Source organism: Aristolochia californica, unplaced genomic scaffold (assembly GCF_029961685.1).
Source record: "Aristolochia californica isolate CCGP_79_NKW_82.1479 unplaced genomic scaffold, dmAriCali1.0.hap1 SCAF_14, whole genome shotgun sequence".
Lineage (NCBI taxonomy): Eukaryota > Viridiplantae > Streptophyta > Magnoliopsida > Piperales > Aristolochiaceae > Aristolochia > Aristolochia californica.
Window position 1 is genome coordinate 4,210,284 of NW_027181815.1, and position 22,359 is coordinate 4,232,642.

At 38.3% G+C, this 22,359-nt stretch overlaps 4 protein-coding genes across 5 annotated transcripts; 1 reads left to right on the top strand and 3 right to left on the bottom strand.

Annotated features, from left to right (window-relative positions):
* Positions 1–272: 272 nt before the first annotated feature.
* LOC137950402 (DNA replication licensing factor MCM5) lies at positions 273–6,521 on the top strand. The gene is made up of 19 exons (XM_068796848.1): positions 273–487; positions 590–704; positions 787–930; positions 1,029–1,208; positions 1,286–1,384; positions 1,677–1,813; positions 1,937–2,042; positions 2,257–2,391; positions 2,579–2,656; positions 3,692–3,796; positions 3,907–3,998; positions 4,314–4,446; positions 4,535–4,630; positions 5,122–5,213; positions 5,309–5,399; positions 5,598–5,707; positions 5,882–6,011; positions 6,088–6,189; positions 6,292–6,521. Exons 1-19 carry the CDS (start codon positions 324–326, stop codon positions 6,373–6,375), a joined length of 2,193 nt encoding a protein of 730 aa, XP_068652949.1. The 5' UTR covers positions 273–323; the 3' UTR covers positions 6,376–6,521.
* Positions 6,522–7,691: 1,170 nt separating this feature from the next.
* Positions 7,692–12,724, bottom strand: LOC137949608 (plasma membrane ATPase-like). Of its 2 annotated transcripts, XM_068795704.1 has the most exons (9): positions 12,717–12,724; positions 11,375–11,408; positions 11,028–11,246; positions 10,363–10,815; positions 9,806–10,252; positions 9,601–9,723; positions 8,578–9,507; positions 7,937–8,475; positions 7,692–7,788 (listed from the first exon to the last, which is right to left on the bottom strand). In XM_068795704.1, exons 1-9 carry the CDS (start codon positions 12,722–12,724, stop codon positions 7,692–7,694), a joined length of 2,850 nt encoding a protein of 949 aa, XP_068651805.1. The 2 variants fall into 2 exon arrangements, with proteins under 2 accessions (XP_068651805.1, XP_068651804.1); XM_068795703.1 differs by lacking the exon at positions 12,717–12,724 and having other exon boundaries at positions 11,375–11,431.
* Positions 12,725–17,801: 5,077 nt separating this feature from the next.
* LOC137950216 (large ribosomal subunit protein eL39) lies at positions 17,802–18,342 on the bottom strand. The gene is made up of 3 exons (XM_068796604.1): positions 18,299–18,342; positions 18,118–18,221; positions 17,802–18,011 (listed from the first exon to the last, which is right to left on the bottom strand). The coding sequence occupies exons 1-3, from the start codon at positions 18,299–18,301 to the stop codon at positions 17,963–17,965; spliced, it is 156 nt and encodes a 51-aa protein (XP_068652705.1). The 5' UTR covers positions 18,302–18,342; the 3' UTR covers positions 17,802–17,962.
* Positions 18,343–21,566: 3,224 nt separating this feature from the next.
* LOC137950482 (large ribosomal subunit protein eL39) lies at positions 21,567–22,232 on the bottom strand. The gene is made up of 3 exons (XM_068796966.1): positions 22,177–22,232; positions 21,994–22,097; positions 21,567–21,887 (listed from the first exon to the last, which is right to left on the bottom strand). Exons 1-3 carry the CDS (start codon positions 22,177–22,179, stop codon positions 21,839–21,841), a joined length of 156 nt encoding a protein of 51 aa, XP_068653067.1. The 5' UTR covers positions 22,180–22,232; the 3' UTR covers positions 21,567–21,838.
* Positions 22,233–22,359: the final 127 nt, after the last annotated feature.

Genomic DNA, 22,359 nt, shown 5'->3' on the forward strand with positions numbered 1-22,359 from the left:
TATTTGAGTTCAGTAGTTGTTATTTTATTTCATTATTTTTATTTTCATAAAAAAATAAAATGAAGCATAAGTAGCTTTTTGTTTAACAAATGCGGATTTTTTATTTGATTTATTATAAACGCGCATTCACGATGAGAACTTCAAGCTTCGCGGCAAAACGTTTGCACTCAGTCCCACGTGCAATATCAATGTTCCCGCCAAAAGTTCCCGCCAAATCTTCTTCTTAGTTAACAACGACCTGCGAGGTGTATCAGCATCGCCTCCTCCTTGCGTCTTTCTGTCTCGGATTTTGTTTCAGAGGAAGGGAACCCAGATTGGAAACCATGTCTGGTTGGGACGAAGGGCAGGTGTTTTACAGCGATCAGGCTCAGTTTCCGCGTGGGGGGGCCGATCCCAACCACTCCTCTCTTACCCCTCACGCAGCTCTCCGAAAGTTCAAAGAGTTCATTCGTGCTTTCCAGTCGGAAAATGGAGATCTGCCTTACAGGTAAACCTAGTAAGCATTACTAACTTCTATTGTTATTTTCGTCAGCAATTAATTTAACTGCATCGACGGATCCAAATCTCACCCTATGTTGATGTTCATTAGGGAGGGCCTGGTCCACAATCCAAAGTTCCTACTTGTTGACATTGAAGACCTTGAAGCATTCGATCCTGAACTCTCCGAGAAGATCCGTCGAGCTCCTTCTGATTACTTGCCATTGGTACATATTTCTAGGCAATTATTTGCGTTGCCTGTTGCGAGTGTGTTAAAGTTATTTCAATTAATGTATACGCTTTTTTCAGTTTGAAACTGCCACTGCCGAAGTGCTTGCTAGTTTGAGATCGAAAGTCGCAACAGAAACAGGTGAGATGGAGGAACCTATAACTGGAGAGGTTCAGGTGTTACTCTCTTCGAAGGAGGATTCCATCTCGTTGAGGTTGCTTGGGGTCAGTTGTTTATCGTTGTTGTTTGCTCTCTTCTTCTACGTTCACTTTCTCATAGTTTAGAATTCATTATTGGGCACATTTCGGTGTTGGATTTCCAGGCCGATTACATCTCGAAACTGGTCAAAGTATCTGGAATTACAATTGCTGCTTCAAGAACCAAAGCAAAGGCGACATATGTGACTTTACTGTGCAAGAATTGTAAGAATGTTAGGATGGTTCCCTGTCGCCCAGGGTTTGGTGGGGCCATCGTCCCCCGGTCTTGCGATCATGTTGCTCAGGTAGTTGAATGCAGCAATATATATCTTCTCCCATTTTCCAACTTGAATTTTTCTACACTTTACTCCTTATCGTGCAGGCTGGAGAAGAACCCTGCCCCATTGATCCATGGATCGTGGTCCCCGATAGAAGCAAATATGTAGATCAGCAGACACTCAAATTGCAAGAAAACCCTGAGGTAAAAGCTGAAGCAACTTAGGTTGGAGGTGTGAAAAAAACCAAGTAGTCTATTACACTGTGGTCATTGGCCAATGTTATGACTAGCTAAGATCCTTCCACTAATTTGTGCACAATAAGTCGTTTCGTTTGGCAAAAGTCCATTATGTTTCTTTTCATTTTACTGGGGTCAAACAGACCTGCCTTCACCTTATGGACAAATGGCGTGCAGTTAGTAGAATTTTAGTATGATAGATGGCTCAATTGAAACTTCTCAAGTAGTAAAACGACTATCGTCTTTCTTTTCCTTAAAGGACGTTCCTACTGGAGAGCTCCCGAGGAACATTCTGCTCTCTGTGGACAGGCACCTAGTGCAAACGGTCCCACCTGGTACGAGGCTCACTGTTATGGGTATTTATAGTATCTTCCAAGCAGCAAATTCTTCTACCACGTAAGATCCTATATCAGAACACTGTCTCAAGTTTAAATGTTACTGTTTTCTGTACACAATATGTATTTATTGTATTATTTATGCTTTGGGCACTCAGTTTTAAACTAAATTGGATTCTTGCAGGCAGAAAGGAGCAGTTGCAGTCCGACAGCCTTACATAAGGGTTGTGGGAATTGAAAAAATTCATGACGACACTACCTTTGGGCCCTCTGCCTTCACTGTGGAGGAGGTACAGTACTTAAATCTCTGTCTAGGAGTTACAAGTGGGAATGTGGACATAAGACAAACTCGTGATGATTCCACTGTTCACCTCTCAGGTGGTCAAATATCTAGAAAAATGTGTATAGGATGTTGATTCAGTATCTGCTAACATGATTGAATATGAGAAATATAGCGAAGTAGATATTTATTCTGTAATAATGCTTATCTTTATCTTTCTGTAGGAAGAAGGATTTAAAGATTTTGCTCGAAGCCAAAATGTGTATGAGAAGATCTGCTCCATGATTGCTCCTTCAATATATGGACATAATGATGTTAAGAAAGCTGTGGCCTGCCTTTTATTTGGTGGATCAAGAAAGGTATTTCTGAACTCTTCCGCTAAACAAAAAAGAGAGCCTGATTTCAGATTTGCAGTGGCTAAGGCAGCTTCCGATTCATCTTGCTTTCGGTACAAGGGGAGCGAATTCCCAAGCCTTGCAAAATCTACTAAAATGGTCTGGAGAAATTTCATGTTATTGGATAATGAGCTTTCATATCTATTTCCAGAGGTTACCAGATGGCGTACGATTAAGAGGAGATATAAATGTGTTACTTCTTGGTGACCCCTCTACTGCGAAATCACAGGTTACTTCTGTTCTTCCCAGTGGAATTATCTAATTTCTGAAGGAATTACCCAACTTGTTCATTGGACAGGAAATAAGTACCTAATGGAAAAAAAAACAGCAGATTTAGATGATTAGCTAAAATTATCTGCTGGATAATTACTCGGTTCTGTCTTGCTAGATTAGGTCTTACATAAGCCAGAGGGTTCAGTTCACAAAATTGTATGGAACCTAGCCATGTGTTTGATAAGATGCCTTTAAACTTTATATAACTGATTCCTGAATAACTTGTAATTCCTAATAAGATGACTGAGGACATGTGCAAGATCTATGTTTTCTGCATGAATCTGTTTCTGCATGGCAGCATAAAACTTTGCATGTCCTCGTGACAGGGCTTCCTCCCAAACTTGTACCACCACACCATGACTCAAGAAACCACTTCACCTACTTCAGTCCATATTTTGTATCATTTGCTCGAGTAGTTCATAATAAACTTGAGTAGTTATTAACTCTCACTAACAAAATAAAGATCCTTATAAATTAACTGGGGCATCTCTTAGTAATATTAATATGAATTTTTTTATTAATGTGCATAAAAAGCTGGTTTTATTGAAGGGCAGGTTTTGCAAAATTCAGCCTGGCTCTGTTTCGGGTAGACGTACAGTGGGTTCCTCATTTTGGTGCACTCATCTTACATTCCTATCCCACAACTATCTTGAATCTTTTGTGATGATGAAGATGTACTGTAGCAAGATAACAAGATTACCTTAGTTACCTTCAGTCACTTGTTCTGTTCGGTGAACAAATACTGGCTTTTGTTGTGACAGACCATTGTGGCTCTAAAAATTATTAATATTGGGTCAACTTTTTTTTATGTATATGATGTTTTTAGGTCCTTGTGCAACTTTGAATGTGTCATCATAACACGGTTGGAACATAGTTCCAACTTGTTGAGGTCACTAGCTTTATTTAAATGTGTTTCTTAGACTGGGATTTATTATCTTGATTTTCAAACATGTCAGAGTTTATTTTCTCACAATTTTCTTTTGTTTTGAAGTTCCTCAAGTTTGTCGAGAAGACTGCTCCAGTAGCCGTTTATACTTCAGGAAAAGGGTCATCTGCTGCTGGACTTACTGCTTCTGTGATTCGTGATGCAAGCTCGGTATAGTTTGGATAAATTTCATCCATAAGTTGTGTGTCTGCATTTCAGTGAAGTGGAATCATTTGCTTATGGTAGGGTATTTGCAACTTATACTTTTGCTATAATTTCAGCGTGAATTTTACCTGGAGGGAGGTGCCATGGTTTTGGCAGATGGAGGAGTTGTTTGCATTGATGAGTTTGACAAGATGAGGGTGGAGGACAGGTATGCTCGATAGAAACTTGTGGAACCTTATGCTTTGCTCCTTTGTTTTCAGTTTTCAACTCTTTTTTACAGTAATGAATGTTCTTTGAGGAGAGAGTTCTAAGTAATTTGTCAGCTTTTAGTGCCACTACATTGTGTAGGTGTGCCAGGAGTGGTACTCTGGATGTGGAAAGCTTCATTCGATGGGATCGTCTAGCTCTTTTTTTTTTTTTTTTGTAATTTTTGAGAATGGTAGTAGATAGAAATTTTTGGACCAATATCATTCTTGATTCCTAAACTATTATTCACGGCGTTTTATGCATTCTCTGTATCTAGAGTTGCCATACATGAAGCCATGGAGCAACAAACAATATCAATTGCCAAAGCAGGAATAACAACTGTTCTCAATTCTAGAACCTCTGTTCTTGCAGCTGCTAACCCTCCATCTGGACGTTATGATGACTTGAAAGTAATTTCTGCGTGCACTATTCATCACTTTTTCTTTTCTTTTCTTGCACTCAAGTATCTGTACTAAAATAAAAAGTTTTTATTTTCAGACTGCTCAGGACAACATTGATTTGCAGACCACCATTCTTTCTCGATTTGATCTAATATTCATTGTTAAGGATATCAGAATGTACAGTCAGGATAAGGTATTTTAGCTCTTGGCTGACTGGAGCATCTTCTGTTTACATATCCTTATATTAGATGGATATTTCATATCATAAAATTTTACCGTGTCTGTGTTGCTTAGTGTAAAATTCTACTAATTATGAAGGCAATTGAAGCATTTGTTTTTTCATGTGATAATTTAGATGTCCTCATGATAACAGCAAGCTCTACCTTTGGTTGTTCAATTGGGTGAAACGGATTTAGACGATAGGGTCTGTTTACATGTGCTTGTCTGAGCCAACTCTATTTAGATGATAGATTCTTTTGAGCTAATTGAGCCGTCAAGAGGGATTCAAAAAAGTAACAAGCGGTCGTCCTAGTCTTTTGATGACAAATAACTAGATCTGCAGGTTTTTGGATGCAGTAAGAGTTGCTGCAAATGCAAATAGAGTACTCAGTATTAATTTATCTTACTTTCTGAGATCTGCCAAGTTTGACCTGTTTTTTAACTGAAGAATGTGTTATCTCCCAGCTCATTGCAAGTCATATTATAAAAGTTCATGCCAGTGCTGGTGCTGTTTCCAAGGAAACCGCTGCATCTGATGGGGAGAATTGGCTCAAAAGGTAATCAAATAACCAGTTCGGTAGGAGCTGCTCGTGAATACTTCAAAGATAAAATTACTAATGCATTCTTTTTTCTGCTTCTTTCTCTTCTGCAGATACATAGAATATTGCCGCGCCACCTACCAGCCTAAGTTATCTGATTCTGCTGCAACCATGCTACAGGAGAATTATGTGAATATCCGAGAGGTGTGTACATGTATTTGAAGATTTGATCTCATTATGTTTTGTTCACTAATGTACGATTTGTTTTTCTTTTGAGTTTTATCTAGATGCATTGGTTCGCAATGTTGATCTATATCATGTCCCAATTTTTTTGGTAGTCCTTGTAGTTCCTCTGAGATTAGGAAAGTTATTTGGCTCTGAACCCAAGACTTTGTTTTGCAGAGAATGAGGGTTCAGGCTCATGAAACAGGTGAATCTGCTGTCATACCAATCACAGTGAGGCAGCTCGAAGCAATCATACGGTTAAGTGAGTCGCTTGCAAAGATGACATTGTAAGTAAAACTGTATGCTTCAGGGTCTAAGCTATTCATTGTCACATTGATAGTGTAGTAAAGTCTCTTCTTTGATCAAAGTATACAGCATTGGATTTTATCTCTTTCGGAAATGTGATAATACCTTTGTATGGAGACCTAAGTTGTATTGCGATGGGGATTGATTGAACACAGATCCATGGAGGTAACAGCTGAGCATGTGACAGAAGCAATTAGGCTCTTCAAAGTCTCCACCATGGATGCTGCAAAAAGCGGAATCAACCAACAGATAAATGTGACTCCAGAACTGAGATCTGAGATACAGGTTGGTCGTTTGAGTTCCCTGATAGTGATATGCTACAGAGGTTCTGTCTACTAATAATGGTATTATGTAAAAACAGCAAGCAGAAGCACATATAAGGAGAAGAATGGGAATTGGGAGCCATATATCAGAGAGGCGCTTGATTGATGAGCTCACCAGAATGGGGATGAATGAATCAATAGTACGCGATCACTTGAGACCCCGACCTTTTTCCTTTTTTTTTTGATATTTGACTCGCTATTGGTGATCATTATATGAATCGATGTCTTGTTCTTTCTGGCAGGTGAGGAGAGCTCTACTGGCCATGCACGCAAGAGATGAAGTCGAGTACAAGCGCGAAAGGCGGGTTATTTTCCGGAAAGCATGATCTCTCAATTCTCAACGGCGGGGGTGTCTATTGTCTGTGATGATCTGCTCTTTTTGTAAAATATTGGAAGCGTTGCAAATCGTGGATGCAGATCCAAGATAGTGTGATTCGTTTGTATCTTTAAATCTAATTAGCATGAGTTAGTGCATCGGTTCGGACGTAGCTGAACCTAGAACTAATTTCTCTCAAGGATAAATGCGATTGAGAAAGTGCTACTAGCAAGAAATACAGAATGCGCCATCCCAGAGCTCTCCTTTGCTGAAACATAGCAGGAACTCTTGGGAGTCCGGACGTATAGACTTGAGTATCGCAGAAGTATTTATCGTCCATCCTAATTCCTAACTGAAACTCGTTAGTAATAAGTCAGTTCAAAAAAAATATATGGGAAGTTTCAACTTGTAAATAGTGTATAAACGTTCTAATTATCACACTATTTTATCTAATTACTTGTATTATTTATTTGTCAAATGGTAAAATTATAAAAATTATTTAGAAATTTATAAAAATCATAAAAATAATATACGGAAAACCTAAAACACTAATGTATTTTATAATCATAAAAAATCTTGCAAAATCCTTAAAACAAGTCATAAAGTATCTCAAATATACATAAAAATTAGGTATTCAGGTGTAAAAAAAACTGTATCTTATTTCTATTTGGTTTAATAAATGGTAAACAAATAAGATAAATTTATGTGAATATCAATTAGTAAAAAAATTATTTTATTTTATTTTAATTTGACCCTATTACCTGGCCTTAGGTTATTTTCAATTATAACCGACTAAATACCTTAATTCTTCGTATGAATACCATTTGTTAATTTCATTTCTCGTTGGTTTTGTTCAATTTTTTCTATCACATTTTATTTTTATTTTTATTTTTATTCTCTTTTTGTCTTCATGAAACTTTTTATGAGATTTATAGAGTTTAAAAAAAAAAACAATTTAGAAGCAATAGGTATATGAGGATACGTCTTCGTCTTCGTCTTCGCTCCTAATTGAATTGAAAACCATGTGAAAATTGCAAAAAGTCCCAAAAGTCTGTTGGTTTGTGTTTGAAAAATGAAGAGTTTTTATAGAGTTAAATGTTGAAGGTGCATTGAGAAATTGTTGAAAACTTTGTCTAAATCAACAGAGAAAGCCTAATTTAATGGTGAGAGTCCATAGCCACAGAGCTAAAAAAAATAAAAAAATTGGTCTACAATTTAACTTAATAAAGAAAAAATAAGCCTCATAATGAAAAAAAAAAAATTCATTTTTCTCCTCTTTCCCACCATCACCGATTCACCATCACCATCAATCTTCAATTTCTATTCTTAGACAGTGTAGTGTTGCTGGATGTTCTCGATGTCAAGCCCCTTGAGTTTCACCACCGACTCCACGTGCCCTTTTAGAGTATGAAGCTCTCTAAGCCTGCAACCACAAAAATAAAATCTTTTACTTCTGTTGTGTTGATCGATCGTATTCTGTACAGACTTTAAGAGGTTCTTAATTTGTAATTCCCAAAATTCTGGTAAATATGGAAAATACGCGAGTATCAGTGGGACAAAACTTTCTCTACCTTGCAACCTCTGCACGTCTTTTAGCTTGCTCTGCAATTTCAGAGAGCTCCAGGAAGCTGTTGTTGTCATTGAAGAGCAAAGATTGTCCCGGTGGTTGCAGTCCATGGAGAGTCCGTTGTGCGTGAGCCCATTGAGCCTCCCTCTCTTCTCTTCCATAATCTTTCTTGGTCGTGAATGCTGTCTTATTTTGGAGGAGATTATTCCAAGCCTTGCCGCTGAGTCCGTATCGAATGAGGAATTTGAGGATATCGAGTGGGATGTAGGTGACGATGGTGAAGAGCCAGATGACTCCAGCCCATCCCCACCCAACACCCTTCATCTTCGCGAACTCCCAGTGGGCGTAGACGGCGATAAGAGTGGCAATCAGTTGGGCAATCAGGAAAGCACCGAGCAGCAACAGTCCCGGGCGTTCTATGAACGACCAGCTCCGAGATCGGGTCACAAAGATCAGCGCTTGACTTATTATGCTCACTTGAAGATACAACACCGCCATCATCTCGTGAGGACTCTCTCTCAGTGATCTTACTCCAAATGCATGCTGCACGACAATTACGAACCAGATAAACAATTACTTTGTAATGTATTGTCGGTTCTATCGGTTCTCCTTTCTGGAAGAAAATCAATGCTAATGGGTACTTACGGTGAAGAAGTCGGAATCGTGAACTGCCCAGAAGAATAGAACAGTCATGAAAGCGAGGTAGGCACCGAGGATGATTCCGGTGGCAAAGATCTCCTTGAGCTTCCATGAGTCGGGCATCGGGGAAGGCTTCACCCTGTCCTTGGAGATGGTCATTATCGTGCCGTCGTTGAGAATGGCAATGATGAGGACCATGAAAGGCGAGAAGTCGAACTTCCAGACGAGAGCAATAAGCATGAAACCCAAGACGATCCTAATGGTGATGGACACGGCGTATATGGTATAGTTCTTCATCCTCTGGAAAATGGCCCTGCTTGTGAGGACGGCGCTCACAATTACGCTCAGCCCAGGCTCCGTCAAGACGATGTCCGAGGCGCCCCTAGCAGCGTCGGTGGCGTCGTCGACAGCAATACCAATGTCAGCGCGCTTGAGTGCAGGGGCGTCGTTGACACCGTCCCCGGTCATGCCGCAGATGTGCTTTCTCTCCTGGAGTTTTTTCACGATCTCGTACTTGTGCTCCGGGAAGACTCCGGCGAAGCCGTCGGCCTTCTCGATGAGCTCGTCAACGGGGAGGCTAGCGATGGATTCGTCCTTGCTCTGGCCGAGGAGGGACGAAGAAGGGTACATGTTGGAGCCCATGCCGAGGCGGCGTCCGGTCTCCTTTGCAATTGCCAACTGGTCACCTGTGATCATCTTGACGTTGACACCCAGGTGGAGGGCTCGACGGATGGTTTCTGCACTATCATGCCTGGGAGGGTCGAAGAGGGGCAGAAGACCCACGAATTGCCATGGCCCTCCGGGACTCTCCTTGGTTGCTTCCGGCACCGCCTGCATAGCCACACCCAAAGACCTCAACCCCCTGTCTGCAAACTTGTCGATGATTGCGTGAACCTTATTCTTGGCTTCATCCTTGAGGTTGCACAGCTCAACAATCTAACAATGATCAACGAACCAGTTGCTGATTTCATTAACTAGTACCAAACATAACACAGGAGAAAGAAGCGAATCGGCAAAACATGCATTCACCTGTTCTGGTGCACCTTTGCTGACACGATACCAAGAACCGTCGGAGTCGATATAGGTGATGGCAGTGCGCTTATCAACTGGATTGAAGGGAAGAAAGTGCATCTCTTGAATTCCTGCTCGAGCCTGTAAAATATATCCAACCAAGGTTATTGGTAATTGTCAATTGGTTGGTTCAATCAAGAAATTGCAAATTTCGATGTCTCACCTCCTTAGGATCAGCCAACATTCCCACAATGGAAGCATCTATGGCGTCTTGGTTCTCGACCCTGGAAGCTCTGGCTGACAACAGAACCACCATATCCTTCTCCATGCCCTTGGTGAAAACCTCGATAAGATTCTTGTCCACGGTAAGCTTGTTAAGGGTAAGGGTCCCTGTTTTGTCACTGCACAACACATCCATTCCTGCCATCTCCTCGATTGCAGTCATCCTCTTGGTAATGGCACCTTGCTGTGACAATCGGTGAGACCCAATAGCCATGGTGACTGAGAGCACTGTGGGCATGGCAATGGGGATTCCTCCAATGAGCAACACCAACAAGTTGTCAATTCCATCCCTGTATTTCCTGTGTTGAATCGGGTACATGACAATGATCTCCACAAGCATTCCCAAGGCGATGGAACATATGCAGAAGTTGCCGATGGCCGTGAGAACCTACAAGCAAGAACAGAAAAACCAGAACATCTAATCAGTTTTCGCTAAAAGTTTAACCATGCTAAGGAACTAATCAATAAATTTTGCTGTTAATGGTGCATGTAACTGACCTTCTGGAAGTGTCCAACTTGGTTAGTGCTATCAACAAGGTGGGCCGCCTTGCCGAAGAAGGTGTGGACGCCGGTGGCAATGACGACGGCCTCGATTTCACCTTGTTTGCAGGTAGAACCAGAGAAGACCTCATCACCGGGGTGCCTAGTTACAGGGAGAGACTCGCCTGTTAACGCGGACTGGTCGATCTTGAGAGGGTCTCCGTCGAGTAGCCGAGCGTCTGCCGGAACAATGTCACCAAGTTTGATGCTGATAACATCTCCGGGAACCAGAATGCCAGCATCGTGCTCTTTCCAACGACCGTCTCGGAGGACCTTTGTTTTGGGGGCAAGACCCGCCATAAGAGCGGCAGCTGCGTTGCCTGCATTGTTCTCTTCGATGAAACTGATGGTAGAGTTGATGATCAGCAGGACAACGATACCAATGAAATCTGGGTAATCGGGTGGCTTGCCCTGAATTAGAGAAGACAACCTTAATCTTAGCTAAGGAAGGTTAATAGAAGCCATGAGCTAAGTTGGTTTCTTAGTTCAAGTAAAGTTTACTTTTACTTGAATGAACTTAGCTCGAGGGAGATCGTTGGAATCATGAGCTAAGATAGTTAGTTTTAGGTCCTAACACGAAGAAATTAAGGAGACAATGAGAAGGATTTGGCAAAGAAAACTACCCCGCCATTGGCTAGACCTATGGCCATCAAAGCAGCAACTTCCATGACCCAGGACAAAGGATTCCACATGAAGCCCAAGAACTTGAGAAATTTGCTCTCCTTCTTCTCCTCCAGCTTGTTCGGGCCAAAGACTTTCAACCTTTCGTCCCCTTCTTCACTGCTCAATCCTTCCCTGGTACATTTCAGCTGCTCAAATACTTCCTCTATAGGAATCCGTTCCTGTATCAAATGCCATAAATAGATGAGAAATCAAAGAAGACAAAAGCATTTGATCAGAAACAAAAACTCACCAACTAAAGGAAACGAAATAAGAAGAAGAAGAGAAACGAGAAGGAATTATATCCTACCAGGTCGACATTCTCATTCTTAATATCTTCCAAGCTAGCTGCTGGATTTGGATCCATCTCAAGCACAGAAGAGAGACGACGATGTCAAAAGTGACGGACAAGATTGTGGAAATTCAGAAAGAGAGGGTTTGATCTTCAGTAGCGCAACATTATATGTGACTGGCTCGTTCCTTTCTTGTTCAAGAGTTAGGCTTCTGGTTGGCTAGTGAAAGCCGCCCCAAAGATGATGGGGAAACCTAAGAGCCGCTCTCCCTTTTATCCTAAGAACTGGTTAATCCTCGTCCAAACATTTTCTTGACGTGGCTCCTATTTTGAAGGGAAGGATTAGGCGTGGATTGTGGAAAGTGGAAAGGGAGCAAATAGTTGCTTCCTCTCCATATTTTTACCATAAAAATCTTCAAAGCTTTCTGAGTAAACTGGCTTCCTCTCCTTGTTTCTCTCTCGTTGGTTCTATTTTTCCATAAATTCTTCCATCTGAAGAAGAGGATCTCTTCATGAAAACAGACCCAGTTTACCGCGGAAATACCAGAAACAGTGCCACGTACGATTACAGGGAACTTCGCATAAGCAACAAAACAAAGCAAATTCTGTCAACTTTGGATGGGGCGGAAGTATCGATCCATTTTTAGGCTTTCTGTGGAAACAGTACAATAACCAACAAGAGTGAGTTTTGCCAAGATTCTAGTTTCTAAAGAAAGAATTCAGTTCCAGTTTCCAGTAGAGTTGTTTAAACTTAAACCCCGACATCTCGGAAAAGAAAAACAATGTGTACTCAAAAAGTAAGTGAAACGATAAACAACTGACAAGTAATTGAAATTGACATATTATTTTGTAAAGCTTTCATAGCTCAGTTAGTGGTTGGAGCAGCCGTTTAGTAAGCGGGAGGTCTTCAGTTCATAGACCCATTTGGAGGAGGAGGCCATGTTTTGAGCAGTGGTAATACATACCAAAAACTTTCCCTTTGGAAATATTACAAACTAAAAGAAGATTCATACCGTGTCTAGAAGCCTGTAAAGTGGCTGCCTCTCACAAGTACAACCATGATTAGTGCATTTGAAAAGATGACAAAGTGAAGTGTAAGTGAAAATCAATGAATTATTAAAAGTGAATTATGGGGGGGGGGTTAGTCAACTTGAAGGACGAGATGATCTTCAACCGCATAACGCCCTTTAACACTTGAAGTCGTTAGTGGAGCGCAGTTGAAGCTTCATCTCGATGCAAGGGATGAAGGGGTCCTTCATCTCCACGGTTTAATTTTGATCATGTGGAAGAAGACCTTGCTTGATCTTCTTTGAATTGAAGGACGGGCGACGCTCGATTTTTCCCCTCTCTCTCCTGGCACCCCCCCATCGCGCGTCGCCATTTCTCATTTTTTCTTCCTCTCTCCCGCACTCCCTCTCTCGTCTCCCTGCACCCCCGACGTTGCTGCTACCAAAATCGATCTCGTCCTTCGTCTCCGGCCACCGTCTCAGTTCCCTCTGGCCTCCGGCCTCATCTCTCGGTCTTCTCTCGGCCTCGCCCTCTCTCTCGTACCCCCTCTCTCGTATTTGTGACTCCCTCTCTTCTCTCGGACTCACTCTCTCTCACTTCTCTCTCTCTATTCCCTCCCGACCTCCCTTTCTTCTCTGTCTTTTCCCTCTCTTCTCCCTTTCGGCCTCCCACTCCCTTCTCTCTCTGGCTAGTCTCCTTTCTCCCGAATATGCCTTCCGATTTCGTTCGATTTCCCCATTTTCATTTTAATTTTCTTCGATTTTGGACATTTGGGCATCGATTGCTTAATATCTACTTCGATTAGGTATCAATTTCACCCTTCGGCTTCGGATTTCCCTAAATTTCAGAAGGTATGCCTAAACCTTAATTTTTTTTCTTTAAATTAGTGTTTTATTTTATTTAAATTTATTTTTAGTGTGTAATTGGGGGTTATTTGTGCATTATTTTGGGATTTAGGGTTACGGTTTATAGTCTAAATTCTTGATTCGTGTATGGATTATTTTTAGGGTTTGCTGCTCGATATTTAAGGGTCCAATAATTAAGGTTTAGGGTTTATGGTTAAGGATTTAGGGTATTTTAGGGATTAAGGCTTTTAAGGTTTAGGAGGTTTAGGGTTTTTAAGGTTTTGGGAGTTTTGTGTTTTTAAGCTATAAGTTTTTTGGGTTTAGGGTTTGGAATTAGGGTGTAGGGTTTAGGGTTTAGGGTTTAGGGCTTTTAATGTATTAAGTTATGGAATTAGTGTTTAGGGTTTAGAGTTTAGTAGGTGATAGGGTTTTTAAGGTTTTGGGGGGGTTTTGTGTTTTTAAGCTGTAGGGTTTTTTGGGTTTAGGGTCTGGAATTATGGTGTAGGGTTTAGGGTTTAGGGTCTAAAGTTTAGGGTACTGTGTTATGGAATTAGTGTTTAGGGTTTAGAGTTTAGTAGGTGATAGGGTTTGATGGTTTATGGTTTAGGTTTTATTAGGGGGTTTTTAGTCCAATGCAAACAAGGTTGAGTCGCCTACACGGGCGTCCATTAGCCAACGAAACCCGACCCCCATCACTGACGAGGTATAGTTCGTAGTGACTACGAAGTTATATGGGGCTCTACCAGGGGTGTTCGGTGAATTTAGACTTGATGTGTGTGTTTTCTCATTGTTTAGTGTATATGCAGTATTGAAAATAGTTTAATTAATTTTGAAATGTTTTAGAATGTTGTTGAGGATTTTTGAAGTGCTATGAAATGTTTTTGCCATGTGGTGAGGAGATTCAGGTGTTATACATATCCGCCACATGATATTTTCTTTTTTTTGTGGTTTCGATTTAACCCTTCAGCTTTGATTTTTCTCAAATTTCATAAGGTAAGTCTAAACTTTATTTTTTATATTAATTTAGTGTTGTATTTGATTTGCCTCATAGACAGCTACTTGTGATTGATATATCCTACTTTTGATATTGTTGAGAACTTGTTGACCAATGCCATTTCAACCATTGTTCTAAGATTTTGTTTTCCAATCTTATTTTTTTGGAGTAGGAGACTTTTGAGTCCGGAGGCTTGCTTGAGAATGTCTCATCAGGGCAATATTTATATCCCTATTCAGAATTTTTAGATTGTTAAAAGTAAACTAGTAAAGAATTAACCCTTGTTTTTACCATAATCACGGATTTATTCTGGATGTTCTTACTTGCATGTCAGGGCAATGCGGATGATGTAACAGTTGTAGTATTGAAGGAATTGCCTCCTCTACAATAGAAAGATCAATCAAAGGGAAGATTTGGAGATCAGTTCATAGGGGGGAAATGGGCGAGGAACAACTAGCATGAAGAGAAACAATTATAGTTTGTAAATTTATAATGGATTTATAGTTTTTATTTGGGCAATTGTAAATCGATAGTGATATTTCATTTAATTTTGTTGTGTTTAATTATTGTATGGAGTTTATTTATAATGTTATGCAGTGTATGGAGTGTATATAAACAATTCCATGGAGTGTTTATGGAATGTATAGACAATTTTATGGAGTGTTTATGGATTATGCAGGTATTATATATATTGATTATGCCCAATTTTAAGTAGAGGTTATGCCGAATTTTATACAGGTATTATATACATAAATTATACTCAATTTTAAGAAGAGGTTATGCCCAATCTTATACATGTATTATATATATATAGGTTATGCATAATTTTATGTAAAGGTCATATCCAATTTTATGTAAAATGTATACAGACAGCGACGATTGCGATGGTTTTGAGGATGTGGGTAGCTAAGTAACATGCTTTCGGAGGTAGAGTGTATTAGAATCTATAAGAGCCGCACAATTTCGAGATGCCATATCGACTTCCATGTGGAACGATAAATGATGGTAATACCATGTAAAAAATCTATCTTATGTTATTAATATAATATTTTTTTATTCATTAATCATATTTATTTTTTATTTACTCTATTGTATTAGTGATTTAATAGTGGTAATTAAAATATAGTTAACTCAAACACTTGGTTTAATTAACTTATTTTTATAATTAATAAAATCAATAGTTTTAAATTTTAAAGATGAAGATGAAGATGAACTTGTCCACACTAACACCTTATTTTGAATATGAACTTGTCCACACTAACACCTATTTCGAAGATGAAGATCATGTAGATGCATAAGATGAAGATGAAGATGAAGATCAAATTTCCAATTTGTTGACTAACCCCCCCTATGTAAAGTACTTTCTTCTTGTGTTAGTATCCAAAATAAAAAAAAATAGAGGAAACAAAAGAATGGATTACTTTTTATAATATACATAAATTAATAATAAATTTAAACAACCATAGTTACTTTTATAATGACTAATTTAATATAATATTAAAATGTATTAACATATTACTAATAAAGTAGGATACCTCATTAATAAATTAACATAGATTATAGGTTAGTCTAAATTAATACTATAATTATGATTTAAAATTAAATTATATATTTAATTCATTATAAAATATAGAAAACTCAAACAAAAATATTTATTTTTATAATAATATCTAGATACTTGATCAAATTCTTTGTTTAATAATATCTTAGTTATCACTTTTAAGTTAGTAATTTAATATAATATTAACAATAATGAATATAATAAACAAATAAATATCTTAGAAAGGGGATATGGTTTAATTAATTTATCAAAAAAAAAAAAAAAAGACTTTGATAAAGGGAAAGGGTTCGAGCGAGATGAAGGGGAAGAAAGGGTCAGTCGACGAGAGGGGAAAGAGCTGAGAAGAGGCTGTGACGATGAGACAGCAGAGAGCGATAGACAAGTGAAATGAGGGTAAAGACAGTAAGAGAAAGTCAAGAGAGAGGTGGAAGCAAAGAGCGTCGAGCAACTAACTGAAAGTGAATGAATGAACTAAGTTTAAGGTCGGAATTCACTTTCACTCGTTGTACACGAGAGCAAGTACACATGAATGAACTACTTCACCTTCACTTTCCATCGTGTGAAAGCACTGACTGGGGCCTCACCCCTTTCTCTCACACGAGGGGGGGACAGGGTCCCACTCATTGGTGCAGGAGGAAAACTAAAAAGACACCTGGACGGCCTATTTTTCCCGATCCACCACGGTTACAGAAAACAAAATTGGTTGACTGGTATTGTCAAATACCACAACGTTATACTAGAGGAATAACAGACTTACACACTCTTTCAACAATTTGTTTGTCGATTACTGATCGCATAGTTGCAAGCCGTATACAATCATGAAAGCTAGCTGCATTTGAAGTCCACTCACCGGACTTGTGCCAGTACTCCACAACCCCTAAAATCAAAGCTCTCTTTAAAGTAGACAAGCTTTTCAAAGATAAGACATTACGTTAACATTACAATAAATATCTATTGATGATGAGAGGCAAGCGTTACAAGCAGAAATCACATCGAAACGGCAATATTAGAGTGAAAGTGGAAGCAAAGGCACCCCAAACAGGGAGGAGGTGTAATGACAAAGAACTGTGTTAAAAAGCAACATCATGTCCGTGCCATCTTTCTCTTAGATACGAAACAAAAAGACCGACACCAACAAATTAACACGAATATTTGCTTCCAAATGTTTATCATGGATTGAATACAATAAATCATGTCTAAGATCAGTAACTTCAAAACTAACGTCACTACAGAACAACACAATTCGCATTGCGAGGAAGAACTCAAAAATCCACAGCAGTATATGAAAGAGAGGTTACACGAGTAGAGGTTCGACAGCCAAAGGGCAACCGATCAGAGCCTCTAATGATGCTCAGAAATGATTCGACGCTCTTGAATGAATAATGACTATTCTGTCGGTTTTTACTTCTTTCTTCCATTGAACAGAATGAGAGAATCCACAAGGTTTTTTAATTGATCACTCAATTGTGCTACTCGCAAAAAACAAATGGGGCAGCAAAGGTAAATGAAAATTGTGAGCAAAGAATCTAACACAGCCAACCATAGAAGTAGTAAATGATAGAACAGGAGAAACGGAGCTCCTCGTCGCCCACCCCACGAAGTTTGACCATGTCTCTCTGCTAATAATTTAGCGACAGATTATATATATACAGGAAAACGAACACTTACAAGAGGCGCTGAGCATAATACTTTTTGAGAATTCATTGAATTGGCTCTGAAACTAATTCTGAAACATAAGATGTTAAATGGCTGTCTACTGGAAGCAAATAACAAAGATAAGAATTCAGAAATAAGTAGAAAAAACGAGTAGTCAGAAGTAGAACGGCATACTGATAGGGTAATGTAGACAAGTAATGATGAACCAAACTGAAACAACAAACCAGTCCAAGCAAATATAACAGCAGAATAAATTAAATTGATGAATGAAGTTGTGTGAACATTTAAATTGAAGACGCTAAATAGTAGGATTTTCCATTCCAACAGCCAGCTGGAACGGAACATACGCTAGTACTAAGTATTAACAGGGCGGGGAGAAAATAAGTCAAAGCTAATTCAATCATTTAATATGATTCAATTGTGAATAACTTACTGTATTAGAACTAATACGAAAATCAGAGCCTCAAATTCTCGAGTCATTCAAGTCTTACATGCTTCAAACCAAGTAAGAAATAGAACAAAATGAAAGCCCTACATCGGACTCAAAACCCTAACTTCGTGCGGCGCCAGTGCCTGCGCTTAGCATTATACCTGAAAATAAAACAGTAGAAATTGGCTTCCGTGAGTTGAATAATTGGAAAGAAAGTCAGAAAAAACAACGCGAAATCCGGGTCAAGAGATAAGCGAAGCAAAAAACCTGATGGTGTTGTCGGTCCTCATGCGAATCCAGTGAGGGATGGGCCTGTTCTGCCTCATCTTCTTCGCCAGCTTCTTCTTGATTATGAATGTCTTGTGTGACGGCTGTAGAACAAATTAACGTTACTCATATTAAACGTAAAACGAAAAAAGATGAGTAAGCTGTGGAGAGCGAGAGATACCATTTTCGCTGAGATGGGCGAAAAGGGGCAGAAAACCCTAACCAGAAAGCAAACCCTACTCTCGAACGCGCGTTTATCATTTTATAGAAGCAAGTTTACACGAGCGAGACAATTGATTGTGCGCGACTTCAGTTTGGACGGTGGAGATACGTCTATCGTCAAATCCCAGCATATAGCGTATATACTCGAGGGTTTAGCAAGGTGGGCTCTTGAGCTAATGAGTAAGAAAATAAAATATTACCAATATATTTTTTCAATAACTTATATATTAAAACTCTCTTTAATAATTTTTATTAAATGGGTTTATTGCTTCTCGCTTTATTTTTCTATTATTATTATTTTTGGATTTTTCCATCTATTTTAACTTTTTATAGAATAAAAATAAATAAATTGAATATACTAAATTCAATTATTTATTCTAATAAAAAATAATTAAAAAATTCAAAGGAGAAAGGTCTTCCTCCTCTTCCTCTATCTCTATTGGTGAAAATGGCGCACATGTTAAAGTGAACATAATTTTTATTTTTACTATCAAAATTGAATTGAGTGATTTAAATTTGATTTTTATGATATATTTAATTATTATCTTATACATTCATGTTGATGTATTTTCAAGTATTTATATTTTTATTAAATAAAAATAATAATAAAGATAAGATGATGATGACAATATTGTAAATACCATGAATAAATGGTTTTCTGCTAATAGATTTATTTATCTAAAATAAAAAAAAGTTTTTATTTTTTATAAATTTCTTAAAACCGATTCATAAGCAATTGGAGTAGGCCCAACATGTTGCATGTGATTAAGCCCATGGGTCATGTGGCAGGACGTGGGGGCGACACGGTTGCAACGCGGGGCAACTTAGAAGCGACGTTGGGCCCAAGTCACTTGCGCATGTCGTCTACATTTGGGGGGGGGGGGGGGTCATTTGCTCACGCAAAAATAGGGGAAAGCTGATTCCTACCTATTTTGAGAATCATCCACTTTCCTCGTGCTTCTTCCCCCGACCTGAAAGGAAAAAATTATCCTCATTCGCTATTCTCCTCTCCCCTCCCTCGGCTTTCGTCTCCCGACGATTTTTTTTGGCCCCATTTGTTCCTCTCGTCTTTACTCTCTCTGCTTTCTCTCGTCATCTCTCGTTTTTGCTCTCTGCTTTCTCCGTTCGCCCCAACTTCATTCATCCCGTCTTTCTCACTGTACAATGCCTAGGGTTTCTGCCATCGGCATCAACAATTTGTGGCATTTTAGGGTTCTTACCGAGTCTATGATGCTTCAGAGAACGCATTGAGACAGGAACCTCATCGGCGTAGAGTAACGGAGGGACATTTATTGCCGTGAGGTCGATCTTCACACCGTAAAAGAATTTCGCGGTGGTTTCAAAGGTCTCAGAGCTGCATGGGAAATCCAAAATTGAAGGTCTCTTTCGCGGTAGGGCTCTTCGACGACTTGTTATTTTTTATTTTTTTTCACTTTTTTAAAATTTATTCTAATAACACGTAATTAGTATATTAATTTATAATAAACTTTAATCATGAATTAGTTTAATTATAATAAACTTTAAACCACTGGATTTACATTTTGTGTTAATATATTATTAATTAATAATACATAAATAAATATATTATGTTATTGATAAATTAATTTATTTATTTATTTATTATGTATTTTTTATTTTGTATTAAAATAGTGAGTTTTAATGTTAAAAAATATCTTATGTCATTACAAAATTATTTATTTATTTATTATATTCGTTTATGTTATTTTTAAAATTTTATTTATTTTAAATAATTTATTTAATTTATAATAAATTGTAATAATTAATTGGTTTAATTATCCAATTGTTATAATTAATTAAACCATTTGGTTTATTTATTATATTCTCTTATGTTATTTTTTAATTTTTTTATTAATTTTATATAATTTATTCTACTCACACATAATTATTATTTTAATTTATAATAAAATATAATCATTAAGTAATATAATATATTTTTTCATTAATTAGGATATTAATATATTATGAACTATACGTTTATTTTGGTTAATTATATATTTAAATATATGTTCTATTTAATATATTATAAAAAATTACTAATTCTCTTATTTATATCATACTTTTCATTTAGGGCAAATATATTTTTCAGCCATTCGAACTTGTCTACACTAACACCCAAAAATGAATTATTTTTCAGCCGTTTGAACTCATCTATACTAACACCCAAAAATGAATTGAAGTTTACTTCAATTTAATTTTTAAATTCAATTCAAGTTTATCGCGGAAGATTTAATAAATATACACAATAACCACAAAATTACTCATTATGACTCAGGATGGGACACTTGAACCACAAAATTACTCATTATGACTCAGGCTCAGGATGGGACACTTGAACCACAAAATTACTCATTATGACTCAGGATGGGACACTGCACTCAGTTACTTGGAAGTTCGATAGACATACATCCGTTTCTCTCACGATTTCATCCCATCCTACTGTTGATTTCACTTAAAAGTGATATTCTGATTTACCATATTCATGCATGTCTGACTCGGTTTGATAACCCAATTGAAATTTGACTGTACTCCGTGACTCTACTTCCTTCATCTGCTGCCCGTCTCATTCTCTTTTATTGAATAAGGGATTTGATTAAACAAATAACACCAGGCCTGCAATTCACCTAGGCTTTGCATGATTGTATCCATCTTGAAACGATAAACAACTGATAAGTAATTGAAATTAAAATGTTATTTTGTAAAGCTTTCATAGCTCTGTTAGTGGTTGGAGCAACCGTTTAGTAAGCGGGAGGCCTTGAGTTCATAGCTACCATTTGACCAAGTCACTCTGCTAATAATTTAGCGACAGATCATATATTTACAGGAAAACGAACACTTACAAGAGGCGCTGAGCATAATATATTTGAAAATTCATTGAATTGGCTTTGAAACTAATTCTGAAACATAAGATGTTAAATGGCTGTCTACTGGAAGCAAATAACAAAGATAAGAATTCAGAAATAAGTAGAAAAGAAAAAAACGAGTAAGAATGCAAATTAGAGCAGCCCTATTTAGGGGACAACCACAGCCCAATGAAAAGCATTGTAAGTTCATAGAATATGCTAAAACACGACATGCCAGGCAACTGGCGAGAAATTTTAACCAGCGGTGCCATGAAGAGCGTTGACGGTTTTAAGAAGTAAAAGACAAGTGATGGTTACTGAAACAACAAACCAGTCCAAGCAAATATAACAGCAGAAAAAACTAAATTGATGACAGAAGTTGAGCGAACATCTAATTAGTAAGATTTCCCATTCCAACAGCCAGCTGGTACGGAAGATACGCCAGTACCAAGTATTAACAGTGCGGGGAGAAAATAAGTCAAGATTAATTCAGTCAATTAACATGATTCAATTGTGAATAACTTACTGTATTAGAACTAATACAAAAATCAGAGCCTCAAATTCTCGAGTCATTCAAGTCTTAGTACATGCTTCAAACCAAGTAAGAAATAGAACAAAATGAAAGCCCTACATCGGACTCAAAACCCTAACTTCGTGCGGCGCCAGTGCCTGCGCTTAGCATTATACCTGAGAACAAAACAGTAGAAATTGGCTTCCGTGAGTTGAATAATTGAAAAGAAAATCAGAAAAGACAACGCGAAACCCCGGTCAGGAGATAAGCGAAGCAAAAAACCTGATGGTGTTGTCGGTCCTCATGCGGATCCAGTGCGGGATGGGCCTGTTCTGCCTCATCTTCTTCGCCAGCTTCTTCTTGATTATGAATGTCTTGTGTGACGGCTGTAGAACGCATTAACATTACTCAGATTAAACGTAAAACAAAAGAAGATGAGCAAACGGTGGAGAGGGAGAGAGATACCATTTTCGCTGAGATCGGCGAAGAAGGGGCAGGAAACCCTAACCAGCGAGCAAACCTTTCTCTCCTACCCGCGTTTATTTATTTATAGAAGCCAGTTTACACGAGCGAGACAATTGATTGTGCGACTTCAAGTTGGACGGCGGAGATACGTCTATCGTCAATATACTCGAGTGTTTAGCAAGG

Coding starts and splice junctions, on each gene's coding strand:
- LOC137949608 (XM_068795703.1), bottom strand. CDS start 11,431: ATGGATCCAAATCCAGCAGCTAGCTTGGAAGATATTAAGAATGAGAAT. Junction 10,253..10,362: donor AAGTTGGACACTTCCAGAAG/GTCAGTTACATG, acceptor TCTTGCTTGTAG/GTTCTCACGGCCATCGGCAA. Junction 9,508..9,600: donor GCAAAGGTGCACCAGAACAG/GTGAATGCATGT, acceptor GATCATTGTTAG/ATTGTTGAGCTGTGCAACCT.
- LOC137950402 (XM_068796848.1), top strand. CDS start 324: ATGTCTGGTTGGGACGAAGGGCAGGTGTTTTACAGCGATCAGGCTCAG. Junction 5,400..5,597: donor ATTATGTGAATATCCGAGAG/GTGTGTACATGT, acceptor TTTGTTTTGCAG/AGAATGAGGGTTCAGGCTCA. Junction 5,708..5,881: donor TCGCTTGCAAAGATGACATT/GTAAGTAAAACT, acceptor GATTGAACACAG/ATCCATGGAGGTAACAGCTG.
- LOC137950482 (XM_068796966.1), bottom strand. Junction 21,888..21,993: donor AGGACCGACAACACCATCAG/GTTTTTTGCTTC, acceptor TTTTGTTCTCAG/GTATAATGCTAAGCGCAGGC.
- LOC137950216 (XM_068796604.1), bottom strand. Junction 18,012..18,117: donor AGGACCGACAACACCATCAG/GTTTTTTGCTTC, acceptor TTTTATTTTCAG/GTATAATGCTAAGCGCAGGC.